Genomic DNA, 25763 nt, shown 5'->3' with positions numbered 1-25763 from the left:
GTGGACTTTCTCTAGTTGTGGCGAGGGGGGGCTATTCTTCGTTGTGGTGCGCGGGCTTCTCATTGTGGTGGTTTCTCTGGTTGCGGAGCACGGGCTCTAGGTGCGCGGGCTTCAGTAGTTGTGGCACGCGGGCTCAGTAGTTGTGGCTCGCGGGCTCTAGAGCGCAGGCTCAGTAGTTGTGGCGCATGGGCTTAGTCGCTCCACGGCATGTGGGATCTTCCCAGATCACGGCTCGAACCCGTGTTCCCTGCATTGGCAGGCGGATTCTTAACCACTGTGCCACCCGGGAAGCCCTCACATGGTATTTCTATTGGACAGTGCTGTGTTAGGCAATTAAGCAATGTGACATAAACTGACAAGATTGTGGTGAGCATTAAATGAGATTCATTTAAAGTGCTTAGTTCAGGGTAAGTACTCAGTCAATATTAGCTACTTCTGAACATCAGACATTGGGCAGTACCCCCGCATCACTGCTTTCCCTCATCTTGACACTGGTGCCTTCTTGGGGCCAAGATCTGGTTCCCCTAGTGGAGGGTGACTTTTTTCCCAGGAGTCTCTTGGGCCTTTCCTGCAAACAGGGTCTTCCAGATCCCACCTCTCAGCCCTTCAGACACTCTAAGACGTACCTGTTACACCAAGGCCCCACTTGATGCCCTCTCTGTCTTCCATTTTCCTCCCCAGGAGTGCACACTCTCTGCCCTACCTCTAAATCTGATCCACTCTCCAGAACTTTCCAAGTCACTTTTGGATCTCACAGATTGATAAAATTCCCCACAATTTTGCGGGCCCAGTACAGGATTTCTTTTCTTTTCTTTTTTTTTATTTTTGGCTAAATAAGGTCTTTAAAAATTACTGTCTTCTATCACTTTATTTCATAAAAGAAAGAACACTTCTAAAAATGAGACCTTTTTTGGGTAGAATTTGACAAACTAATTCCAGAATTTATATGGAAATGCCAGGGACTCAGAAAAGCCAAAACAATCTTGAAAAAGAAGAGCAAAGTTGAAGGACTCATACTTCTCCATTTCAAAACTTACTACAAAACCATAGTAATCAAGACTATGTGGTACAGGCAGAAGGACAGGCATATAGGTCAATGGAAGAAAACTGAGAGCCCAGAGATAAACCCTTACATTTATGGTCAACTGATTTTGATAAGGGCACTGAGACAATTCAATATGGACATAATAGTCTTTTCAGCAAATGGTGCTGGTATAATTGGATACACAACGCAAAAGAATGAATCTGGAACCTTATATATCATCATATAGGAAACAGCTCAACATGGACCATAGACCTAAATTAAAGCGCTATAAACTCTTAGAAAATACAGGTGTGAATCTTTGCAACTCTGGATTAGGCAATGATTTACTAGATATAACACCTAAAGCATAAGCAATAAAAGAAAAAAACTGATAAATTGGAGATCAAAATTTAAAACTTTTGTGTTTTAAATGACACCATCAAACAAGTGAAAGGACAACTCACAAAATGGGAAAAAAATATTTGTAAATTGTATATCCAATAAGGGACTTTTATCCAGAATATATAAAGAACTCTTACAACTCAACAACATAAAGACAAACAACCTAATTCTAAAATGGGTAAAGGATTTGAATAGACATTTCTCCAAAAAAGATACACAAATGGTCAATAGGCATATGAAAAGGTGCTCAACATCCTTAGTCATTAGGGAAATGCAAATCAAAACTCCAGGGCGATACCATTTCACACCTACTAGGTTGGCTATAATCAAGAAGGCAAATAATAGCAAGTGTTGGCAAGGATGTAGAGAAACTGGAAACTTTATACACTGCTGGTGGGAATGCAAAATGGCCGCTTTGGGAAACAGTTTGGCAGTTCTGCAAAATGCTAAGGATAGAGTTACCATATGATCCAGCCATTCTACCCAAGAGAAATGAAAACATATGTCAAAAAAGAAAACCCCACCCCATATACATATGTGCATAGCAGCATTATTCCTAATTCCTAAAAAAAAGTAGAAAAAGCCCAAATGTCCATCAACTGGTGAAGGGATAAACAAAGTGGGGTACACCCATACAATGGAATTTTATTTAGCCACAGAAAGGAATGAAGTACTAATACATGCTACCACATGAATGAACCTCAAAACCATTATGCTCAGTGAAAGAAGCCAGGAACAAAAGAACACATATGATTCCATTTATTTGAAATGTCCGGATTAGGCAAATCTATAGAGGCAGAAAATAGATTAGAGGTTGGCAGGGGCTGGAGGTGAGGTATGGGGATTGGGGAGTGACTACTAATGGGTATGAAATTTGGGGGTGGGGGTGATGAAAAGGTTCTCAAATTATATTAGGGCAATCGTTGCATAACGCTGTAAATAAACAAAAAGCCATTGATTGGTACACTTTAAATGGGTGAATTTTATGGCATGTAAATTGCATCTCAATAAAGCCATTGAACATAAAAGTCGGCCCTAGGACTGATGGCATATTGGTTAAGAGGGCAGAGCTCTGTGTCCCAAGGGCCTCAGCGTGTCTCAGCTCTGCCACTTTTCAGCTGTGGGACCGCAGAGAAATTAGTTGACTGTGCTAAGCCTCAACTTTCTCAATTATATGGGGGGGCGTGGTGAGGATTAAACAAGAACATTTGTGTAAAATGTCCAGGACACAGCCAGTGCTCAACAATCACCAGGCGTTTTTGTTCTTAGATAGGTTTTCATCTCTGATTCAAGTACAGTCCTTTAAATGAAATAAAGTAAAATTTCTGAAAATCTCACTGGCTTATCCTTCTTCTTCTCATTTTGTAAAAACTAACGAACGCCTCTTTACCAGCCAGCATCTCCCCCGACCCCCCAGGCAGCTGGGTGCTCTCACCCACAGCTGCATCCCTCTCTTGGAGAAGGAGACTGCCAGGGCTGGAAGATCTTTAGGGGTCATTTACTCCAGTCCTTTCCAAACATGTTTTAGAAGTGGAATCAGTCTTCACATGAAATTAAAACACTAATAACCACGATAGTAGCTAACGATTATCGAGCCTTTACCATAAGCCAAGTTCCACGTGAAGCATCTCAGGTGCGTTACCTCTTTCAACAACCCTCAGGGTACTCAAGGCCTGTTAGTAAGAAGCAGAGTCCTCAACTCAAGAGCCTATTAGTTTAATACAAAACACCTGTACTCTGAATCGGGGGCCGGTTAAAAGGGGCCTGACCACAAGCCTTTGCCTCCTAGCTCAGATCCTAGACGGTACTTAACAGCCCAGAGTCTCCGTTTCCTCATCTATAAAATATATATGCTCATGATACAAATACCATGCAGGGTAACTGCAGTAAGCACTTTGCACACATTAGCACACGTAATCAACCAACATCGTGGGAGGGTTCAGTGTTTATTTTCATTATTACTACACATACTTCCTCATGAGGAAACCCAGAGTGTGAAACAGATTAAAGTAGGCGGTTCTGGTTGAAAAGAGTGAGGGCCCCACTTCTATCCGTCCTATCTTCTGCTGCCCCTGCCCCCAAGGCAGCCCTAAAAACCTCTCTTTGGGACCCGAGGGCTCCTTGAAGCAAAATTTGAAACTATGCTTCTTACCACATCCTCGTTAATTGCACAGATGAGACACCTGAGGCCCAGAGAGGGCAGGATACCCACGCAAGTTCACACGGTCACTTGGGGCAGAGATAGGGCTACAACCCTGGCTTCCTGGCTCCCGACCCAGTTGTTGCTGAGGCAGTTGGGGTCCCCAGGTCTCCCAGGAGGTTGTGTGGCTGCCAGAACTCCCAGGTTGGGCTCCCTCCCCTCCCCCAGTCTCAGGGATAACCCTTTAAAGAATTAAGTGCCGCAATGACGGGGCTGAGACGGAGGTTTTGTTACCTTTTGGGAACCGTCGGGCATCTTGCAGGGTCTCATTTACTGTCAGTTGAGTACGCAGAGAGAAACCCTCTCGCTTTCCACATCTCCATCAGAATTTCCTCCCAACCACCTTCCCCTTCAATTCACGGCAACTCCCCCCCCGCCCCCCGACACCTCCTCTCCTGGCGCTTCCAGCTAGCGCAGCAAATCGCACCAAACAAGCAAAAACCAGAGCAAAACCCCAAGCAATAAATAGTCTCAAGCTACCTTCTAGCGTACGGTTCTCCTGTTCAGAGTGGAGGAAGGAGTTGAGTCTTGGAGGAAGCACAAAACAAGGCCTGGCTGCTGCTTTTCCTTCCGCCTGGAATGTTCCTCTCTGACCTGTGTGGCTGGCTTCTCATCACTCTGGGTCCCCTCAGGGGTCATCTGTTCAGAGCGGCCTTTGCCGGCCACCCCACCGGCGTGATGCCGAGCCACTCTGGCCCTTCCTCTGCTTTATTTTCTTGAGCGCTCACAGTTAGCTCCCATCATCCAATTGATTGATTTGCTAATGTGTTAATTCTGTCTTCTCTTGCAGTGGAAGCTCCTGGCAGGCAGGAAACGTGTCTATCTCACTCACTTACTGCAGGCCCAGCACCTAGAGCAGTGATTGGCAACTGGTAGGGGCTCCACAATACGTGTTAAGTGAACGGCAGGAGGAAGGAATGGGGAGAGCAAAGTGCAAAGAAGTGGGAGTTGGGAAAGGATTCTAGTTCCACGTCCATCACTAACTTGCAGTGGGACCTTGGGCAAGTTTCATAGCCTCACTGGTTAACCTCCTTTTCTTCAATTGCAAAATTAAAGAATTAGAGTTAGCAACTCTTTCAGCTGTGTGCTCACATCTCTCTATAATGATTTTCACATTGAAGTATAATCTTGTCTCCAGACATCTGTCTCACCCACTAAGCTCTATGTTCCTTGGGGCAGAGACCAAGTTTTAGTTTCCAGTCTAACCTAGCACAGTACTAAACATACAGGGGAGCTAACAGTGTTGGGTGAGTGGATGGATGGATGGATGGATGGATGAAAGGCTCTCAGAAGTTCCTGCCAGGCCTCGAGACTTAGGGTTCTAGGGTTCCTGTAAGCATGGGCAATTAAAAGAGGAAGTAGGTATCCAGGTCTTTGTCTCCTTTGGTGTCTTAGCTTGGATGTCCTCCTCAGAGTCTTCCCAAATCCATTCCCGGGGTTTCAGGCTGTTCCTCCTCTCCCAATCCCTAAGGCAGAGAACTATCTGCCCCACCGGAGGTAAGACTGTGGAAGGAGTGGTACAAAGGTGGCATATGACACTGTCTCATTAAAGAGTATAGACAGGGCAAATTATCTCATTATCCAGACAGCACAGCCTGTAAAGGTGATACAGCAACAATCCCGTGGACTGGGGGGACCTAGAGCACAGGCTGGCACACTTTTTCTGCAAAGAGCTGGACAGTAAATATTGATATTTTAGGCTCTGTGGGCCATACTGTCTCTGACGTAACTCCTCAACTCTGCCATTGTATCATGAAAGCAGCCATAGACGGTACCTAAATGAGTGAGCATGGCTGTGTTCCCATAAAGCTAGGTATGGACACTGAGATTTGAATTTCTTTTAATTTTCACGTATCACAGAATATTATGCTTGATTTGATTTTTTTCAATTATTTACAAATCTAACACCCACTCTTAGCTTGCGGGCAGTACAATGGGCTGCACTGGCCCATGAGCCATAGTTTACTTGCCCTTGACCTAGAAGGGAGAGGACAGGGTTAGGTGGCCTATCTGGGGGGGCTTTCTGGAGGAGGGACCTAGAAGCCAGGGAAGGAGTTGGCTAGGAGAGCAGTGGCGGTTCAAGTCCAAGGTGAGCTAGCAGGGCACACGCTCAGATGCTAGCAGAGGCCAGGGAGACCTAGGGCATGAGAGAGGCCAGCCGGGAGGGACTGGAGGAACTCACGTACCTGTGTCCCATCGAAAATCTGCAGCATCTGAGCTCCAGTCCTTTGCTGCCGACATGCCCATTTTTCAGATCAACCAACATTTCAGGAGAAGCCTGGATTTAAAAAAACTCATTGATAAAAATGAAAAAAACCTGGAGTGGGTTAAACAGAATGTGAGGAGGGGTGATTGTGGCTCAGGAACCATTAGTTTGTGACTCTCGGCTTTGGATGTTTATGGAGATCATTCAAACTGGAGTGAGGGGGAAAGCTTCTTAACTTGGGAGTGTGCCTCCAAGGAGAGGGAACTGAAGTCCACTGGATAAACAAGGCCTATACTCCTGAAGAGTCCACTTTCCTGAAACATTCTGGAGGAAATCATTGTTAAAGTGCAAACATATTTGGATAGATTGCAAAAATTACATGTTTTTTCTTTTTTTTTAATTAAAACATTTTTAAAAAATTGGTATTACATACAATAAAGTTCACTTATCTTAATAAGTACAGCTCAGTGAATTCGTTTTGCCTGTTCCTGAACTTCATGTACATGGAGTCATATAGCATATGCTACTTGGGGTCTGGCTTGCTTCTCTCAATGTGTTGTCTGAGATTCATCCACGTTACTACGTGTAGCAGTGGTCTGCTAGTTTTTGTGTTCATGTACTATTGCTTAGTTTACTGATTTTACTGTTAATGGACATTTGGCTTGTCTCCAGTTTTTGGATTCTATGAATGACATCGCTATGACCATCCCTGTGTGTGTCTCCTTGTGGACATAAGCACTCACTTTCCTGGGGTATGTGCCCAAAGGGGACTTCCTGGCAGTCTGGCTGATGTGTGTCTCAAAGGAAAGATGTGCTTGCTGTGAGTGATTTCAGACTCTGCCCCCATGCCCTCAGGGGCCCAAGCCCTCTCTCCTTTGCAGTTAGGTGCCCCCACTGGAAAATTTGAGAACAAATATAGGGGCAAGAGCATGGAATGAAGAGCCAGAAGACAGAGGTCAACAGATGGTACCATTATTAGCATCCTCTTGCACTAAGGCTCAGTCAGAGAAGTAGGCTGATTTGTCCGAGGTCAGGTAGATATTAAGGAGAGACCCTGGGTTTAAATCTAGATTCATCCAACTCCGGAGTCATATTTTTAATTGCTCTGCTCTTAAACCTGGGAGTGGGCACCTGTATTTTCACCCACTCAGCGTCCATTCCTCTCCTTTTGGTAACAGCGCCACAGTTATCCCTTGGGGAGGCATCCAGGGGCTATGTGATGCAGTCTTAGCGGGCTGTCACTCCAGGTACCCTCCTCCCTGGGCCAAGGTGTAGGACCAGCACTAGGGTGAGGGGAGTCAGGTGTCTAAGGCCCCCCGGGTGCAAAATTTAAGGAGGCACTCACTCTCAGGGTCACACAAGTGCAGGATCAGCCTCACCCTCATCCCAGCCCTGCAAGGGACCCAAGCTCAGCCAGCCCAACCCACCGGCAGCAATCTGGATCTTGAGAAGACCAGCTCACGGAGAGGAGGGGCATCCTTCTGGTGGCGACGGCCTGAGTGGGTTGCCCATCCACCCCTGGCTCCTGTCTTTTGGGAGGTCTAACTGTGAACCCTACACTCTCATTTTGTGTCGCTCATAACTGTGCATTAAATCCCCCTTCTGCGTAAGTTAGGCAAGGTTGATTTCTGTGGCTTTTAAGGAACACGCTATGCGCTCTGGGGCACGTTGCCTGACGTTTCTGAGTCTCACTTACTGCATCTGGAAAATGGGGATTCAATGCTTAGCACTCCAGCTGGAAAACACAGCAAGTCCCTGGGTGAGGGATACCTCTAGCCATTGCTTCCCAGCCTTGGCTCCACATTGGCATCACCTACTGAGACTTAACAGTCCGACGCCCAGGCTTGCAGACATTCAGAATCCCTGGGGTGGGCCCACATAATATTTTGTAAAGTTCCACAGGTGATTCCAGGAGGCAGCAAGGGCTGAGAACAACCGCTCTCAACAACTTGGGATTTCTGTGGGTAATTAGCAGCTCTACCTCCGCTGCAACGTCCCCGTGGCTCCTTGCCTGGGACTTCAGCAGCACATTAGCGTGGCTCCCATCTGGGCAGCAGGCAGATGGCAGGAGAAGCAAGAACCTCTTATCTCCATCAGGCCTCCCTTATCCCTGGGTTTTCAAGGGTCCCAGCAGCAGCCTGGTGAAAGCCAGAGGGCTTAGTTCAAAATCCTCGGGCAGTTGGAGAGGCTTGTGTCTCAGAGCTGCTGAGGAGTCCGCAATCTCAGAGCCTAGGGCCATGGAGAGGTCATTTGGGCCACTTCCTTGCAGGAGACACTGGCAGGGGGGCTGGAATAGGCAGCAGGAGAGCTGGGTTCAAGTCTCAATCCTCAACATCAACCAGTGAACCTGGGCAAACAGCAACAGCTGCAAAATGAACAGATGTTTATTGAAGAATCATTGTGTGCAAGGCACCAAGCCGGTATCCTCACCGGGCACATCAAAGGACACTGATGTAGAGGATGGAAGTGGGACCCCAGAATCTGTACTTGTCAGTGGGCATCCAAGTGATTCTGATATTGGTGGGCTCTGGATACTGACCCTGAGGCTGAGTAATCCAGGTGATTCTGAAGAGGGAAGCAGAGTTCTTTTAAAATTTTTATTTATTTATATATTATTTTTTTAACATCTTTATTGGAGTATAATTGCTTTACAATGGTGTGTTAGTTTCTGCTTTATAACAGAGTGAATCAGTTATACATATACATATGTTCCCATATCTCTTCCCTCTTGCATCTCCCTCCCTCCCGCCCTCCCTATCACACCCCTCTAGGTGGTCACAAAGCACAGAGCTGATCGGGAAGCAGAGTTGAGCGTCACCGCAGAAGGTGCTCTGTTCGGGAGGAGTGGCATGCTTTGGATGGTGAGACAAAGTGAGTAAAGCCAGACACTGACCTCAAGCAGTCCCCAAACATCAGGCCCTTAGTTGGCTCCACAGATACGTGATAGAGTAGGTCCTACAGCTGTGTAATATACATTACAGCTCCTGCATCTATTCCTCCACCAGTCTCTCAATGTGCCAGTTCTGCATTGTCCTCTTTGTGTATCTAGGACCGAGAAATCCTTTAGATTTGCTTATAACCACAATCCCCTGACACTTACATGCAGCTTTATGCAGTTCTCCCTCTCATCTACTATTTGAGGCAATTCTTATAATTTCCTGGGGAAGGTGACAGGTTGGACTGATAATCCCTGTTGTCAACACAAAACTCTCATGGTCACGTGGCCAATAAGAGCCAGTAAGCAGAAGGGCCCAAATCCAAACTTGGACATTGGACCCTACATCCGGTGAGCCTAGACTAAGATTATCTGTCTGTCTCTCTGCTTGCTCATCCATTTGTCCGTCATCCATCCATCCATCCACCCATCCATCCGTGTTTCCATCAATCCACGTGTCCATCCAACCATGCATTACTAACTTACTTTCATCTGCTTATTTCTGTCATCTATTTAATATACTCATATATTTATATTTATCCATTTAACACAATTTGGTATCTATAACAATCTGTTTATTGCAAATATTTATCAAGTCTGTCATGTGTCATACTCTCCCTATCTCCTGCTTTCACTCTCCACGTACCTCATTTTCCCTCTGAATGATTTCTCCTCTGACCTCTTTGCAGGACCCTTAGTCTGTGTGACCACAATCTCCATTTGCCCGTCTCCTAACCCACACTCTTCCCTGATCACTTGTGAGCCGACCCCTTGTCCTTCCATGACTGCCCCGACCTGGCTCCATTCCTCCCCATGCTAGACTCCAGGGAAATACTGATTGACTCGATGACTAGACCCCCAGCTGGGCTGTCTGCAACTCGAGGGCAAGGACGATGTCTTTCAGGGTTCCATCCCCCTCAGTTCTCAGTCTAGGGCTATGCACACGCTATGCATTTTGTTCACACTGGTTGGCTGGAATCTGCACTCCTTGGGAGTTGGAAGGGGCTTTTCAACTATTATTCATTCAACAAATCTTGCATAATTTTTCTTGCTAGATGCTCTTGCCAGGCATAGAGATTAATGAGTACAACCTTATGGACAGATGGGGACAGGGAAGCCCTGAGAAGGATAGGGCTTCTTCATGGTCCCACAGCTGTGGCAGAATCTTGAGGACAGTGAGGAGAACATCACTACTCCAGACCCAGACAGCTCCTGGGTCCCCCACTGAGCCAGATGGCATGTGCTAGAAGGTCCCCAGCGAGGAGGTATTGGGAAACCCTGGGCTGCTTCACCAAGTCAAACCAGTTAGCCTCCATCAAGAGCCATGGGGAGCTGCCTTCCGGGTGGCAGGGAGAGCCTGAGTCAGCCTTGCCAGCACAGATGACATCAGGATGACCAGGGACTGGCAAGGGAGGGAGGGAGTGGCCCTGAGAGCGCTAAGGGAAGGGAAGTAGGGGACCCTAGCTGGATCCCAGGGTACCACACCCTTGATACGGGATATCTGAGCAATGGAGTCCAGCTCCAAGGGCCAAGGACACTCTAATTAGGCTGGACCTTCCCTCATGGCTGGAAATATCCTGCTCTCCCTGCCCCTACCTTATGCTAAAATTAGACTCATAAGATGTGATGTCAGAATTCATCTAGCTCAGAGGTTCTCAAACTTGAGTGAGCCCCAGAATGAGCTCCAAGCGTGAGGTGGAGCTATGTGTACTCCACGAAAAGACCCCAATACACACCACTGACTAAAAAAGTTGCAGAAGGACACACAACATGCTGCTTTAACAACCCCCATTCCCACCCCCTTGAAACAAGCAAAATACCCAAATGCTATATATTTCCTACTGGTATGTATGTATATATATATATGTTTTTTTTTTAATTAATTAATTATTTTAGGCTGCATTGGGTCTTCGTTGCTGTGCGCGTGGGCTTTCTCTAGTTGCGGCGAGCAGGGGCTACTCTTTGTTGCAGTGCGCGGGCTTCTCGTTGCGGTGGCTTCTCTTGTTGCAGAGCACGGGCTCTAGGCATGTGGGCTTCAGTAGTAGTGGTACGCAGGTTCAGTAGTTTGGCTCGCGGGCTCTAGAGCGCAGGCTCAGTAGTTGTGGCGCAAGGGCTTAGTTACTCCGTGGCATGTGGGATCTTCCCAGACCAGGGCTCGAATCTGTGTCCCCTGCATTGGCAGGCAGATTCTTAACCACTGCGCCACCAGGGAAGTTCCCCTACTGGTATATTTATGTGTCAATGTAAGTATCTCGAAACGTTACACACCTAAATGATTATACTGTTTGCCTTTGGAGAAGGTATTGGTGGTGGCGGCAAAGAGGGCTTTAGCCTTAAATGTAACATTCTATTATTTTAGAAGGAAAATATACCATGTATTATTTGTGTAAATGCAACACTTTCACTCATTTTATCTGGTTGGAAGTCTGAGAATCTGCATTTTAGCAAAGTTTCTGTGCTTCTGTGGAGCTGATCCATGAACTGCACTTTGAGCAAAGCTGGTCTAGTCCCATCATTGTACAAATGAGTAAGCTAAGAGTCAGAGAAGGTCAGGAATTTGCCTAAGACCACACAGCATGGTAGTGACTGAGTTGGGACTTGAGCCCAGGATGTCTTACTCTCTTGCACATGGTGACATGAGAAGGAAATGCATGAGGAGAGAGGAGATGGGGTGGGGGGGGGGCGTGGTTGTCCACAGGCAGAGTGTGAGCAGATGGGGCTCGGTGTACCACTGACCTGGGATTGTTAGCAGCCTCTGTGAGGGACAGGGGTACAGGGATGGCGGTGGGGAAAGAGGGGGAATTATTGTCCATCTTTCTAACTTTTCCTTGAGCCACCCTGTTCTCAGCTCCTCTTCCTTTCTGGATTTCCCTGCTCTTGTGCATCTTGCCTCTGAGGCCCTCTTGTTTCCATCAGGGGCAGTGGCTCCCGTTTGGACAGCCTGGTTGCTAGGTAACCTTGGGCCATTCTCTTCCCTCTGTTGACTGCATCTTCTTTGTCTCTCATCTATACAGTGGACGGAATCAGAGGCTCCCAAACCTGATTTTGCAACTTCTTGGAGGCTCATTTAAAAATGCAGAATGCTGGGCCCCTCCATAATGGGGGCGGTGGGACCTGGAACGTGCATTTTTTAACAACCTGTCCCTCCATGAGGCCTGCAGAGTCTTAAGTTAGAAAACCGCTGTGCTGCTAGTCTTTTTCCTCATGAGCAGCTCCCCTAGCACCCCAAAGGAGCCTTGGGCCTTGGGCGGCCTGAGGTCTGGCCTGTGAGGAGCACTTGCGGTGCTGAGGAATCCAGAGCGCCAGCAAGCCTGGTCCCCAGGAGACCTCTCTCCTTGCCATCCCCTGTCTAGTGGTTCCGGATTTCCTCCCTCGGGCTGGCCTCTTCCTCGCCTGGGCAGAATGTCTGGAATGTGGCTGCCGAGGGAGATGGGGCTGGTGGGGCTGCCAGAGCTGCCTCTGGAATTCAGGCAGCAGAGAGCAGACCCCTGTCCCTGAGGGGCCCTGCCTTGCTGGCCTGCAGGTGACCCAGCAGGACCCGAGCACCCGAGCAAGCGAGGAAGAGAGGGCGGTGGACCCCTGAGCAGGCCAGGAAATTTCTCCAGGCCTCAGTTTCTGCATCCGTAATCATGTCCTACCCTCTACACCTGTGGCATTCTGGCACTCGCAAAACAATTTCACATCTATCCCTCCTCTGCACCTACCAGATTTCATTAGCACTATATGAAGACCTATTGGAAATTCATAGATGAATTAGACACCAAACTGACCCAGAAAACTACCATTTTTCGCCTCAGGCACACTGCTTAGTTTTACTGATTCATTACCTTATTTAATCCTGACAAGCCCTGCAAGATAAGAACCCCATTCGGCCACCCTCCATTGCCACCTCCATTTGGCAGATGAGGAAACTACTTCCCTGAGAGGTTAAGTAACTTGTCCAATGTCACACAGCTGCAAGATGGCAGAGCTGGGTTTGAATCCAAGTGTCTAATCTCAAGTTCAAACCGCCCCCTGTGCCCCACTCCCCTCACAAGTACAGCAAAGGGGAGGAGGACCACACAGTGGTATCCTGCCCTGACCTCACTGTCAGACCAGAACACAGCAATCTGTGCTCCACAAAGAGCACAGAAGCCCCAGCAGTTCATGGGGAGGTGTGGAGAGGGAGGCCAAGAGACGCTCCTGGATTGGGCAACCTTGTGATGGATCTGGTAGGTGCGGGCGGGGTGGCAATCCAGGTAGACACCCAGCATGAGCCAGTGGAGGGTGATGGGCTGAGGCTGGCTGACCTGCAGAACCTGGTACCTCATCTGCTTGGCCCAGTGCAAAACGACCACGGGTGAACCTCATTCAAAAGTTATTGGGGGCGGGGCTGCGGCGCACGGATCGAGGGATTGAAGAATGTCCTGAGTTCCCTTGGGGACAGTCCTCCTGAGGGACGTCATCCGGCACATAGATGCTCACAGTAAGATTCAGGAGGAATCAGATATGTGGAAAATAAGAGAAGTGGAGAAACAGATGGAAGATGCGTACCGGGGGACCAAAAGGAAAATGTTACCCAGCAGTTCAAGCCGGATGCGTAGTGATGGTTTTGATGAAGAAAGTCAAAAGAGACTATTGGAGGCCAAAGGACGAAATTTCTGGGGCACTGGATGATGATTTTCTTAAGGTTAAATCCTGGAACAAGAAGTTACATGATTATGAAGCTAACATGCCAGACAGATGGGGTCACAGTGGATATAAAGAATTATACCCTGAAGAATTTGAAACAGTAGTGATCAGCAAGATATTACCAATGGGAAAAAAACATCTCCCCAGGTAAAAATCATCTACCCATGAATCTCACAAACACAAGAAGTCAAAGAAATTCCACAAAAAAAAAGCAGAAAAAAATGTCACACAAAAAACAGAAGAGGGGCTTCCCTGGTGGCGCAGTGGTTGAGAATCTGCCTGCCAATGCAGTGGACACGGGTTCGAGCCCTGGTCTGGGAAGATCCCACATGCTGTGGAGCAACTGGGCCCGTGAGCCACAATTACTGAGCCTGTGCGTCTGGAGCCTGTGCTCCGCAACAAGAGAGGCCGCGATAGTGAGAGGCCCGCGCACCGCGATGAAGAGTGGCCCCCACTTGCCACAACTAGAGAAAGCCCTCGCACAGAAACGAAGACCCAACACAGCCATAAAAAAAAAAAAAAAAAAAGACAGAAGAAAAGCGAAAAGGAAGCCACAGATATAACAGCAGATTCCTCAAGCGAGTTCTCAGAAGAAACTGGGGCTTTTAGTACCAGGAAAAGGAAACAACCACATAAGCGCAAGAAAAAATCCAGGAAAAAGTCTCTCAAGAAATCTGCTTTATCCTTAGAGGCAGAAAGTGACACTTCCCAGTCAGATGATTCTGCATCCAGCAGTTCTGAGGAAAGTGAGGAAAGAGACACAAAGAAAACCAAAAGGAAAAAGAGAGATAAAAAAGCCCACATCCGTATAGCTAACGATGAATACAGGAGAGGACAAACAAACACACAAATTGGAAAGTGGCTACAGATGGAAGGTCTGCGGAGCATTCAGAGGATGACTAAATGAGAAAGAAACATTCTTGTTTCCTGCATGACTCTGGATATTTACAGCTTTTACACCTTGGGGATTTGCCAATGACGTTATTGCTCAGCACAGGGGGCCTGAGGTCAGAGCTGTCCTGTGCCATCTATAGACATTCTGACAGACTTCTTGTCTTCTATTTTGGCTTGTTAAACTTGATCCTCTAATTGTTAATAGGGAATCTGTTATTTTGTTATGAAGGTTTCTTGAAGACATTATTATTATTATTATTTTTTGTACTTAATCACATTTAGTGTAGAGTGCATATGCAGCCAATTAAAGGACCCAGAAAGCTGAATCCAATAATGACCTGGGTATACCAATTGGAATGTTGAATTTGGGGAAAGCAAGGGCTGGGATCAAGAGATGGATTGGAACTAGTGCTGTATACAATGGTATGGTAAGGGGACATCGTGTTGCTCTTGTCTATTTACATAGTAGGTGCCACAACTTGACTTTTTTTGTCTTTAGCCTTGGTGCTTGGACCTTTCTGTATTTTGGGCCCACAGGTGTGGTCCAGTTTACTTAATGAGGAAATGAGCATAAGAACATTTTCTATTCATGATAACATCCATAGACAGCTGTTATTGGAAGAGACTAGGAGTTCTTGTCAAATTTCCCTGCTGGACAGGGTCTGTGGCTACACTCAGTATATCTCTAAACATGGTAATTGGATCGTAAAAGGTTTTCTAGTTCCATTGTTTATTGCCTAAATGGACTTGTGTTCAGAATTATTTCTTCAGTTTGTCTTAGGTTAAGTCCTCAACCAAATGAGGAAGAATTAGGCATTAGTTGTGCTAATAGGGTTCTGAACAGGATTCAGGGCAGCAACAGCTATTTAAGTGTTGTCTTCCTTGTTCATTTCTTAATCTGTTAATGAACTTTAGATTTTTCCTGAAACTAGGTGGAATCAGTTCCAAAATGAAACAGGCTTCTCGGGGACATATCCATTTCTTCCTAGTCTGCCTTTGGATTAAAGCACCAAGCAGAGACCTTGTTACTTTCCTTTGCCATATACTGTGATCCCTACTATGTTAATTCTTAAGAAACCAAAATATCACTGGAAGAAGGCTGGCAGAACACAAGTGAAATTTTTTCATTAAGGCAGGTCAAGTGACATTGTTTTTTCTTGGTTGTCACTTCATGGGTGGAGTAAAAAGCTTGAGAGCTCAGACTTTTGGTCTTGGTTCTGCCATTCATTGGTTATAAGGTCCGGAGCAGGTAAGTCAACCTCCCTGGCCTTACTTTCCCTATGTGTAATACAGAAATACTTCATTGGTAGCATGACAGTGTACAACACTAACAATAGACTATAACTATGACCACATTCCACGAGGTGGTAATATTTTGCAGTTCTAAACTATTCAATTTGTTCTCTTTACAGAACAGACTTCCAATAAAATGCTTAGTCATAAAATAAAAAAAAAATTTTTTAAGTTACTGGGATTTGTAAGACAGAGACAGCAGAGCATTGAATCAAGAACGGGGCCTATCTAGATATAGGCAGCATGGCCATGGATCCAAATCCTGTGATTGGATTGAAGCATAACAGAGGGCGGAGGTTAAGAGCACAGGTTTTAGATCTAGATAAACTTAGTTCAAATCCTGGCTCTGCCATTTAAAGGTATGACGACCTTGGACAAGTCACTTTAAACTCTGAATCTCAGTTCCTTCCTCTGCAAAATGAGAATGATAATAGTCGTACCTTACTGGGAGGATCTCTTTGAGGATCAAATGAGATGATGCTTACTTAGCCTAGTACTTAATAAATTGGAACAAATATCAGTTATTCATATATTCACCACAATTGTTATTGTTGTTGTTACTATACAAGAGGGAGAAATGGGAAATGATGCTGGAAAAAGTGGTTCGTGGTTGTGGAGAAGGGGACATGGGAGGGATACTGGTTCTCAGGGGGGGCCAGGGCCACATCAGAGCCCCCCGTCTGGGGGCAGGTAAAGGTGGGGATTACATCAGGGGTTCCATTTCACGTCCTCAGAGCGGCCCCCCGTCTCCCAGCTCCCTGTTGGGGTGACCTAACCAAAGCCAGTGAACCAGCCAGCCGGGCTCTAGGAGCTCTCAGCGCCACCCCACCTCCCAGCACCAGCGGAGGCAGGCTGACTGAGGGCTGGATTGGGCAGATGAGCTCATTCCTACTAGAGCCTCACCAACCAGGCTGGACACTTCTCCTGGCAGGAGCCTGTCAGAACTGCCAGCTGGGGGTCAGGATGAGCTGGAAGGCCTGGTGGTGCCCAGATGCCCATGGCCAGCAGGTCTGCTGAGTGTTTGATTACATTCCCGGGCACCCCAGGCAACACCAGGGCTGGCGGTTCCCACTCCTGCTGGGTCCCGTCTGTCAGCCACACAGCTGACATCCCCAGCTCGGCCCCCTCAGCCCACCTGCCTTCCACCTTCTGCTTCTTCCTCTTGGCTGCAGGCTGCAGCCCTCACGGAGCCAGGTGGCCTCATCCCCTGATGACTTCATCCTCCTTAAAGGCATCTTGTCCCTTGGACAGCCAGGCCTCTGGAGCCTTTCCTGTCCACAGGTCCACAAACCAGACTCCAGGGTCTCCGCTCCGTACCCACTCCCATCCTGCTATATGTGACTCTCCCCGGGAAGTATGACAGAAGGGACCCCAGCCCTGGATATGACAGCTTGCGTCTCGTGTTCAATGAACATGCTGTCTCATGGTAACCAGTCCATCATCCAACTGGCCCTATGAGCTGAATCTTTTCTCCAGACTGGTCCTCCAAGGTGGGTCACACTCACTCCGCACCTACGCTGGGTATGCGACTCCTGTGGGGCAGTGATGTAGCAGTTCCCTCTATTAGGGTGACGGACGGTTCCCATTTCCCTGAAAGTCCTGCATCCCCAGAAGCCCCTCAGTCCCGTGCCAACCAGGATGTTTGTCAGCCAATCCTGCACATGCATCTGTGATGCACTTTCATGATTCGTGTCTATGATTTTCACTGAATTAACCTGAGCCTTTAGCCTGCCCCGGAAGGAATCAGAGGGGTTCAGTCTATTAAAAATGAAAATAATACTCTCTGTGCTTCCAGAATCCATGGACACCCTGAAACTTGTCATCTGGTTAGAATTTTCATCACTGCTCAGGCCCCTCATTTATACTCTCCACCCCACGGTGAACATGGACAGATCACTCTAGGAAGGAAAACCTAGGAGCGAGGGAGGAAGCGCCCACCCAGTCCAGCTTTCCTCAGGCAAGTAGGAGAGTGGACGGTGATAATTTGCCAGGTCTTTCTCTTGAAGCCTACAACATCCGATGTCAAGAATGTTAGAGCTTTAGAATACTAGAGTTAGATGTCAAAGATCAGAGTTCAACACCTGCTTCAGTGAGACGGGGAAACTGAGGTCCAGGCAGGGGATTCCGAATCAGATGTAATTCTTTTAATGCCTACGAAGTGGCTGACACTGCTGGGAAAAACTGATGCCCGGGGCCCACTCCCAGGGAGTTTGATGTAATTGGTCTGGGGCGTGGGGCCTGGGCACCATGATTTGTAGAAGCTTCCCAGGTGATGCCAGTGTGCAGCCTCGGTTGAGAACCCCTGGGTTAGACAGAGATCCATCCCTGAAGAGCTTAAACCAGAGTGGGGCGGGAGGTGATGTGAAAAGAGGGACCCACAAAAGTAGAACAAAGCAGAGGGGCACACAGGAGGTTCAGCCAGAGGGCTTGCAGGGAGGAAGGGGAGAGCTGGGGTAGTACAGCCCGGTGGTTAAGAGGGTCCAGACAGGGCTTCCCTGGTGGCGCAGTGGTTAAGAAACCACCTGCCAATGCAGGGGACACGGGTTCAAGCCCTGGTCCAGGAAGATCCCATATGCCACGGAGCAACTAAGCCCATGCGCCACAACAACTGAGCCTGTGCTCTAGAGCCCACGAGCCACAACTACTGAAGCCCACGTGCCACAGCTACTGAAGCCCACACTCCTAGAGCCTGTGCTCCGCAACAAGAGAAGCCACTGCAATGAGAAGCCTGTGCACCTCAACAACGAGTAGCCCCCGCTCGCCGCAACTAGAGAAAGCACACGCACAGCAACGAAGACCCAACGCAGCCAAAAATACATAAATTAAATAAATAAATTAAAAAAAAAAAAAAAGAGGGTCCAGACAGAGCAGGGCTTGCAACTTAGCTTAGTCTAGACCAGTGACCTTGGGCAAGTAATTAAAGCTTTTCTGAGCTTCAGTTTCTTCATCTGAAAACTAGAGAATGATAACAGCGCTTAATCCATTGTGGTGGCGTTCAGAGAAACGAGATAATCCCCGAAGAGTGCTGAGATGAGTGCCTGACATAAAGATTAGCTGCTATTATTATTATTATTACTTCTCACTCAGGTCAGGGCCATGGTCTGGGGGAGGTCACAGACGGGAGCTGGCATATGGGCTGTACCAAGATGAATAGGTACCATTTTTGATGTCCAGGAAGCTGTGAGCAGGGGCTCAGGAGTGAGAAGTTGCAAGCATGCTTGGGGGTCAGTGAGGAGTGCAATTTCCCTGGGGGACTGGAGGCCAGAAGGCCGCCCAGTTAGGTCCTGGGACCCGCAGAGTGGGGAATCAGGGCCTGGGGCAGGGGTGGTGGAGGAACTGGGGAGGAGGGGACGGATGTCAGCAGCGTTCTGCGGTTCTGCGACCCATCTCAATCCTCATCGCCCTCTTACCCCCAGGCTGCAGACATCCCTGCACTGGACAGGCTGGAGGCCAGCCTTGGCCAGGATGGGGAGCCCAAAGGCAGATAGTCACACACGACTAGCCAAAGGGGCCGCACAGCCACCTTCCTCGGGTTAATGCCTAATCGGCCCAGACTCGGAGACTTGGGTGGCAATCAGCCAAGTGGATAATTGCCCAGGTTAGCCTTCCCATTGGCGTTGATCGCAGCAGTCGCCCTCATGCTGTAAACCCCTAGGCCTCTCACGCAGCTTGTAGGAGGGACGCCTGGGAGACTCTTCCTGTTAGGGGGCCCCTCTAGATGTCTTGGGCAACACGTGGAAGCTGCTCGACACCTGTGGTCATCCCTGACGACGGTGACAGATCCCTGAGGGCATGGCCCACAGTGGCTGCAGCCACTCCATGAATGGATATCTCCTGAGGGCTGGGAAACCACCAAGAGCCTCACTACTCTTCCATAAACAAGACCAGAACCTTAATGCTTCCACTTAGCCATAGGGTCCAGACTGAACTTCTAGAAAACCAAGTCCTAGCCAGAGAATCAGGCCTTAGGTTTTGTCACATGGCAGAGGAAATAGATCTGTTCTGAGTGGCCCCAGCAGTTTTGAGCCCATTTAACAAATGAGGAAATAGAGACAGCAAACTGACATCATTTGCCTTGAGTCATATAGTTATAATAATAGTAGTAATAAAGATATGTAGACTTCTTGTTTATTAACCTTCTTGTTCAAGGGCTGCTGCTCAGCTGAACATCAGGTAGAACTGCTGAGTCAGAACTGACTGCTGGAAGAGGTAGTGAGCTCCCTGTAATTAGAGGTACGCAAGCAAAGACTCATTTATTTGCCAGGGAAGCTGCAGAGGGGTTGTTAAGTCTGGGGGCCGGGGGAGAGCGGGGGGATTGAACAGGATGGTAACAGAGCCATTTTCAGCTCTGTGGGGCAGGAACTATTTCATTTACCTCTGTGTCACCAGTGCCCAGTACAGTACCTGGAAAAGAGATGCCAGGCACTGTGCTTTGCACTTTACACACATTATCTGTCTCACGATTCTGCCCAACCTTATGAAGTAGGGATTCCTGTTACCCCCATTTCACAGCTGGGGAAACCAGAGCTCAGAGAGGTTAAGTCACTTACTGAGGAAGGCACAGCTAATAACAATGAGAAGAAGAATTACCTTTTATGGGGGACTTTCTCTGCCAAGTGCCTTCCCTCAACCGTTATCTCATTTAATCCTCATAACAACCTCAGGAGGTAGCGAGTTATTAACCAGACCTTGCGGGGAGGGGTGACTGTGGTCGTTCATCCAGATCTGCAGCGTGGGGAGGAGAGAGGAGAGAACGTTGGCCGGAGAGCTGAGCGACCTGGGTCCTTTCCCAGTGCCTCATGGTCTCTCTGTGTCCTCAGGCAAGTACAACCTGTCCAGGGCCTCAGTTTATCCCTCTGTAAAACCGAGAAGGGAGGTGGAGATGGTCCCGATTTCTCAGCAACTCTCCAGCCGTCATTTTCCATAACTTGATTCCCCACTGTGAGTTCTGGGCCACAACCCAGTTGGCTCCCTCCCTCCACTCCAGAGCTGGCAGGAGGGGATGATCCGCCTCAATTCTCCCACCTCCTTTTTCCTCCTCCTCCTCCTGGGCTGGGACACACCTACTCCAACTTTCTCAGCAGCCTCTTCGAGTGTGCGCCTTCCTGCTCTGAGGCTCTGCGCCTCCCTCCCGAGCTTGTCAGCCTGGGGCTTGTGAAAGGGGCTCCAGACCAGCAGCCCACCCCGGGGCACCCTCCCCCACCTGAAGGGCACAGGTAAGAACTGCTGGAGGATGGGAAGTTAGGGGGTTGGGAGTTGCAAAGTTCATCCATTCTGGTCCCCTGAGCAGGGGCTCCTGGAAGGTGGCGACAGAACCAGGAGATGGCTGGGGCAGGCACAGCAGGGGTAGGACAAGGACACCTGGGTCCTGGTCACCTAGGTACACTGAATGAAGCCAGCCCGAGCCTGGGGGCTGGGGATTGGGGCCCAGGAATGGACAAGGCTAGGGCTTTGATCTTCGGGAGGAGCCAGGTCATATTTGCATGTATGGAAAGTTGGGCTCCTTTTCTTGGAAGAATGAAATCCCCTGCTCGGGCTTTCTGGGGCTGAGCCTTCAAGGGGATGTGGAGACAATTTCCTCCTTGATTTTAGGAGGAAGGGCTGGGGCCAGGGAACCGAGAGGTGCTGAGTTCTCCTGTGTGTCCAGGAGGCACGGGGTCCCTAAAACAGACAAAGCCACCTGGTGAGGGGGAGGGAGGGTGGGAGGGCCCGAGGGAGAGTCAGACAACCTGGCTGGCTCTGGCTCTCGTGCGACTCTTTAGAGGCACCCAGATTAGAACCTCAGCTTTCCTGGCTATCGGATGGGGGTGCTCGCTGTCTCCGAGGGCTGCGAAAGGCGGCGAGTCTCAGAGGCCAAGGGCAGCCCTGGGGTGGGTGTGGGGAGTGGGAGCAGCTCTTGGGGGAAGCAGGAATCTGACGCACGTCTGTGGGGGAAGGAGAGCTAGAGTGGAACACTGAACAGAGCCACCGGGCCAGATTTCAGCCCTCCACTTGGGGGGGGGGCGGGTGCTATTTGCCCCAATGTGGGAAGCAGCAGGCCATGCTGAGGTTTGCTAAGGGCTCAGAAAGGCTGCCTCTGTCCCCAGGCGCACAGCACTCAGGGGCAAGGCCTGGGCTCAGGAGAGCAGGGAGGCAGAGAAGCAGGCTCAGAACGCAGCATTTCCCATCCTTCAGCTCCTTTTAAAATGGGGGTGCGGAGCCTGGGCAGGTGAGCAGTGCCCTCCACGCAGAATCAACTAACAGTTTTTATCCCAGCTGATACCCACTGGATGCTTCCTGTGTTTGGGGATGGGGCTGAGGATACACGGTCATTTGAAAATGTTGGGTGTTCAAAGCAGGCAGGGGGAAAAGAGAATTTCATTATTCACATCCCTGTAACTCAAAGGCGGTGTGGCCTGAAAGAGTTTCATACTGCTCTGGGCCTACCTATTTCCTTACGTTTTCAATAATGGTGGTTGGATTATTGTTAAGATCTGTTCTTTTTTTTAATTAATTTTTTTATTGGAGTATAGTTGCTTTACAATGTTGTGTTAGTTTCTGCTGTACAGCAAAGTGCATCAGCCGTACATATACATATATCCACTCTCTTCTAGACTCCGTTCCCATATAGGTCATTACAGAGCACCGAATAGAGTTCCCTGTAAGATCCATTCTTAATCGATTGACCCCAACAAGGCTGCTGGGTTGGCAGAGCAGGAATGATTGCATTTTGCAGGTGAGGAAGCTTTGGAACTCAACACCCTGGTGCAGGAAGAGGCAAGCTCGGGTTCGCCCCAGGGCTCTCCACGGAGGACAGCTTACACTTCTGGCAGGAAGGGGCTGAGTCCATGAGTTGGCCAGGGTGGTGGAGAGAAACAGTGAGGCCCCGTCAGCCACAAGCTCACTGGGTCTCAGTTTCCTCATCTGTAAAGTGGGGAGGAACTGGAGGAAGTCAAGGTTTCCCTAGAACTCCCCTGTTTCCATGACTCTTAGTGGTCTCCTTAAGGACTCACAGAACCAGACCCAGAAAGACACTGACACTCTTCAGCCCCTACATGTCAGCTGTGCCTGTGCTTTCCACTGGGAGGGGCTGCCAGGCCCCCCTGCCCCAGGCCTCTGTGAGCTGGGCCACCACGCTCCGCTGCCTGCACGCTCTTCCCCGGGTATGAATGAACTCACCTCGGCCTGGCGGTTTTCCTTCTTGTTCTCGCCAAGTACGCGAGAACGTGGGGCAGCCTTAGTGGAAACCAGTGTGTGCTAGGGACGATGGGGTGGCATAGTTGGGGACCTTCCTGTACCTGCCAGATGGGCCCTGCCTTTTGGGTTCCTTCAGTAATGTGTGCGCAGAGCCCCTGAAAGCTTCCCATGCTTCCTGGGTCCCCAGCACAAGCTGAGTTAACTCAGAAGCTCAATGTTACTGTTTCTGTGACTAATGGAACTAAATGCTTACATTTACAATAGGGGTTTCCAGACGGGTTTAAAATGAAGAGTGTGGGCCCAAATCCTGGATATTATCGGTTGTACGACCTGGGCCTCAACTTCTTTACACCTCAGTCTCCTCATTTGAAAAAATGGGGCGAACGATAGTCCCTTTCTCAGAGATTGATGTGAAAATTAAAGAGATAATGCCTGTAGTGCCAGGGCCTTGTTTATGCTGGTCACAGTCATCAATTATTTGCCTCCTCTCCGCTTCCCCCTGGGGTGGAGATCATCTCACGGCACCCTGAAGTGTTCCTTCCTAAGACAGATGACAGTTGGAATTATTAGTTATTTGTGTATATTTTGTTTGATATGGTCTCTCCTACTAAGTGCTGCTCACTGCTCCGGAACCCGTGTCTAGCACAACACCTGGCACGTAAAAGAAACTCACTGTATATATGTTGAGAGAATGAATGAATCTTCACTTCTAATTCACAGATGAGAACTGTCGCTCAGAGGAACTAAGCATTAGTCCAACCCCATCATAGATAAGAGTGGAAGGGTCCCCAGAGATCATTGAATCAGACAGGTAGAGACACGGAGGCCTCCTTAGAGAAGGCTGATAATTTGGCTGCGGTCACACAGTGAGTGAGTGGGGAAAGCAGGGCCACAACGCAGATCTTTTCACCCTCCTTTTCCTCTCTTTGCCCCGCCCAGCTCAGGAGACAGTCCTGCTCCCTGTGTGGGTGGTCAGCCTCAGAGGCCAGTGAATGGCCCCCATACCCCCTGGAGGCAATTTGGGATCAACAACAAGATTGATCCCTAAACTGTAAGATGCCTTTCAGGGGACAGGGGACATACACCTCATCAATCAGACCCCTCCCCTAACACCTATCAATACACACACACACACACACACACATACACACACACACACCCCTGCACACCATTCCCTCACTATTGCCAGAGAGTCAGCAAGAATCTGCAACTGTACAAGTGGAAGGTGCTCAGGAGTTCCCTGAAGTCTCCCGTCAAGAATTACTGGTTCCATTTTACAGATGGAATCATAGATTTGGAATTATTTGCCTAAAGTCAGTAGCCAGTTTCCAGTGGTGTCCTGGGTCAATGCACAGCCCTGAACATGGGATTTAAAGGTTGAAAAGAGAACTCTGATGTACTGAGCCCCTCGATGTGCCTGTCCCCAGGTTAGACTGTGTCACATATACCTTCTCTTCTACTCTGCACAACCGCCCTGCGGGCCCGCAGTCATGATCCTCTACCACTTCTTTTTGTTGTTGCCATTGTTGTTTTCAGTGTGGACATGAATAGAGACTCAGAAAAGCTAAGCCACTTCCTTTCAGTCGCACAGCTTCTGTTTTCTCAACAGATCCTTAGTTCAATAGACACTTAGCACTTACGATGTGTCAGGCCCCCAGAAACTCACAGCTGGTAGAGGCAGCTAAGTGGGTGGTTTAATACCTCGAGGTAGGTGGTAAAATAGAGGCAAACTGGGGCTAGCAGTGGGGCCTGAGGAGCCATACATAGATAGCCCAGTTATGAAGGTGGAGGAAGGCTTCTAGGAGAATCTGAGACTGAACATCAGTTTTGAAGACTGAATGAGGCTTAAAAAAAGAAAGAAAAGTGGGAAAGGCAATTCAGAAAGAAAAAGTAGCATATGAAAAAGCACAGCAGTTAAAAGAAAACGGCATGTGTGTGCAGAAAACTATCAGCTGGGTGGGGAACATTTGGAGACGTGCTCTGAAAGGCAGGATGGGGTCAGGTCACTGAAGGCCATGTGTGCCAGGCCAAGGAGTATGACTTTTAAAAAATATATATATATATAATTTATGTATAATTTTTTATTAATGAGAAATTGTAGAAATACCAAAAGGAAGCAGAAGAGTATTAAAAAAAAAATCACTCAGCTTCAATAATTATGTTTCCCCTATACCTCCACCAACTCTTCCCTGATCAGATTATTTTGAAACAAACCTCATATACATAATTGCATCTGAAAATATTTCGATATACATCTTTAAAACGTTAGGATTTCAGGGAATCATCATAGGGGCATGGCTTTTGTTTTGTAAATATTGGAGGACCACGTTGAAGAAGTTTAATTCAAAGAGTGTCTTGGCAGTGCGTGGCTGTGGGGTGGAGCCAGAATTTAAGGAGGGGTCAGAGCAGAAGGTGATGATATCCTGTTGTCTCCCCCTTGGCCAATCACAGTGCCCGACTGTCCACCATTACCCACTGATTGACAAACTACCTCCTGAATGAGGTGATGCCATAAGCGTTTTCCAGTTAGGAGCCTGCAGAAGAGACAAATGCCTTCCCTGTCCGCCTTTCTCCATTCCTGAGACTTGTGGGTCACTGCAAGGTGACCTGGAGTGGCAGGTAAATGGCAGCTGCCCACCCCCTGGCTGAGGGCAGGGAGCCCACAACAGAGAACTCTCCAGTTCCCAGTTCCCGTTCAGCTCCAGTGCCCACAGCAGTTGGCCTCGGTGCCAGCTGAGCAGGATTGTACATGCCAGCTGTGGGGTAACGTCAGCATGTATGTGCCTGTTGGCCCACATGTGCTCATGTGTCCCAGGTCAGAGCTGCTGTCTGTCCCTGCAGCATCCCCTTCCCTCTGGGTCCTCCCAGCAAATGCAAGGCTAGACGGCACAAAATGCATCACTGAGATGCTTAGACACTTAGCCTTGGGAAGCGGCAGACCTTGATACCAGTATGGCACCAT

At 48.6% G+C, this 25763-nt stretch overlaps 2 protein-coding genes and 1 pseudogene across 9 annotated transcripts in view; 2 read left to right on the top strand and 1 right to left on the bottom strand.

The window, feature by feature from the left end:
• The window catches only part of SLC36A1 (solute carrier family 36 member 1), a 286699-nt gene that overhangs the window by 116941 nt on the left and 143995 nt on the right, over window positions 1–25763 (bottom strand). The window contains exons 11-13 of one of the 5 annotated variants that reach the window (XR_005019423.1): window positions 7529–8197; window positions 5813–5904; window positions 4618–5129 (exon numbers count right to left, since the gene is read on the bottom strand). The exons of 1 other annotated variant lie outside the window; for it this stretch is intronic. Coding sequence is in view for 3 of the 4 variants with exons in the window: in XM_036848431.1 (XP_036704326.1) it covers window positions 8753–8877 (125 nt within the window). In the remaining variant the exon portion in view is untranslated. 3 more of the 5 variants (XM_036848431.1, XM_036848437.1, XM_036848439.1) reach the window with 3 other exon arrangements.
• Window positions 13169–14341, top strand: LOC118893176 (annotated as a pseudogene).
• Window positions 20701–25763, top strand: part of FAT2 (FAT atypical cadherin 2) — an 82417-nt gene continuing 77354 nt past the window's right edge. For 3 of the 4 annotated variants that reach the window (XM_036848425.1, XM_036848424.1, XM_036848422.1), the window contains exon 1: window positions 20705–20841. The gene's annotated coding sequence lies outside the window, so the exon portion shown is untranslated. Of the gene's footprint in view, window positions 20842–25763 lie in introns of all 4 variants that reach the window. The other variant, XM_036848426.1, reaches the window with a different exon arrangement.

This window comes from Balaenoptera musculus, chromosome 3 (assembly GCF_009873245.2).
Source record: "Balaenoptera musculus isolate JJ_BM4_2016_0621 chromosome 3, mBalMus1.pri.v3, whole genome shotgun sequence".
Taxonomy (NCBI): domain Eukaryota; kingdom Metazoa; phylum Chordata; class Mammalia; order Artiodactyla; family Balaenopteridae; genus Balaenoptera; species Balaenoptera musculus.
Note: the sequence above shows the minus strand (reverse complement) of the source record. Positions and strands in the feature narration are given on the sequence as shown.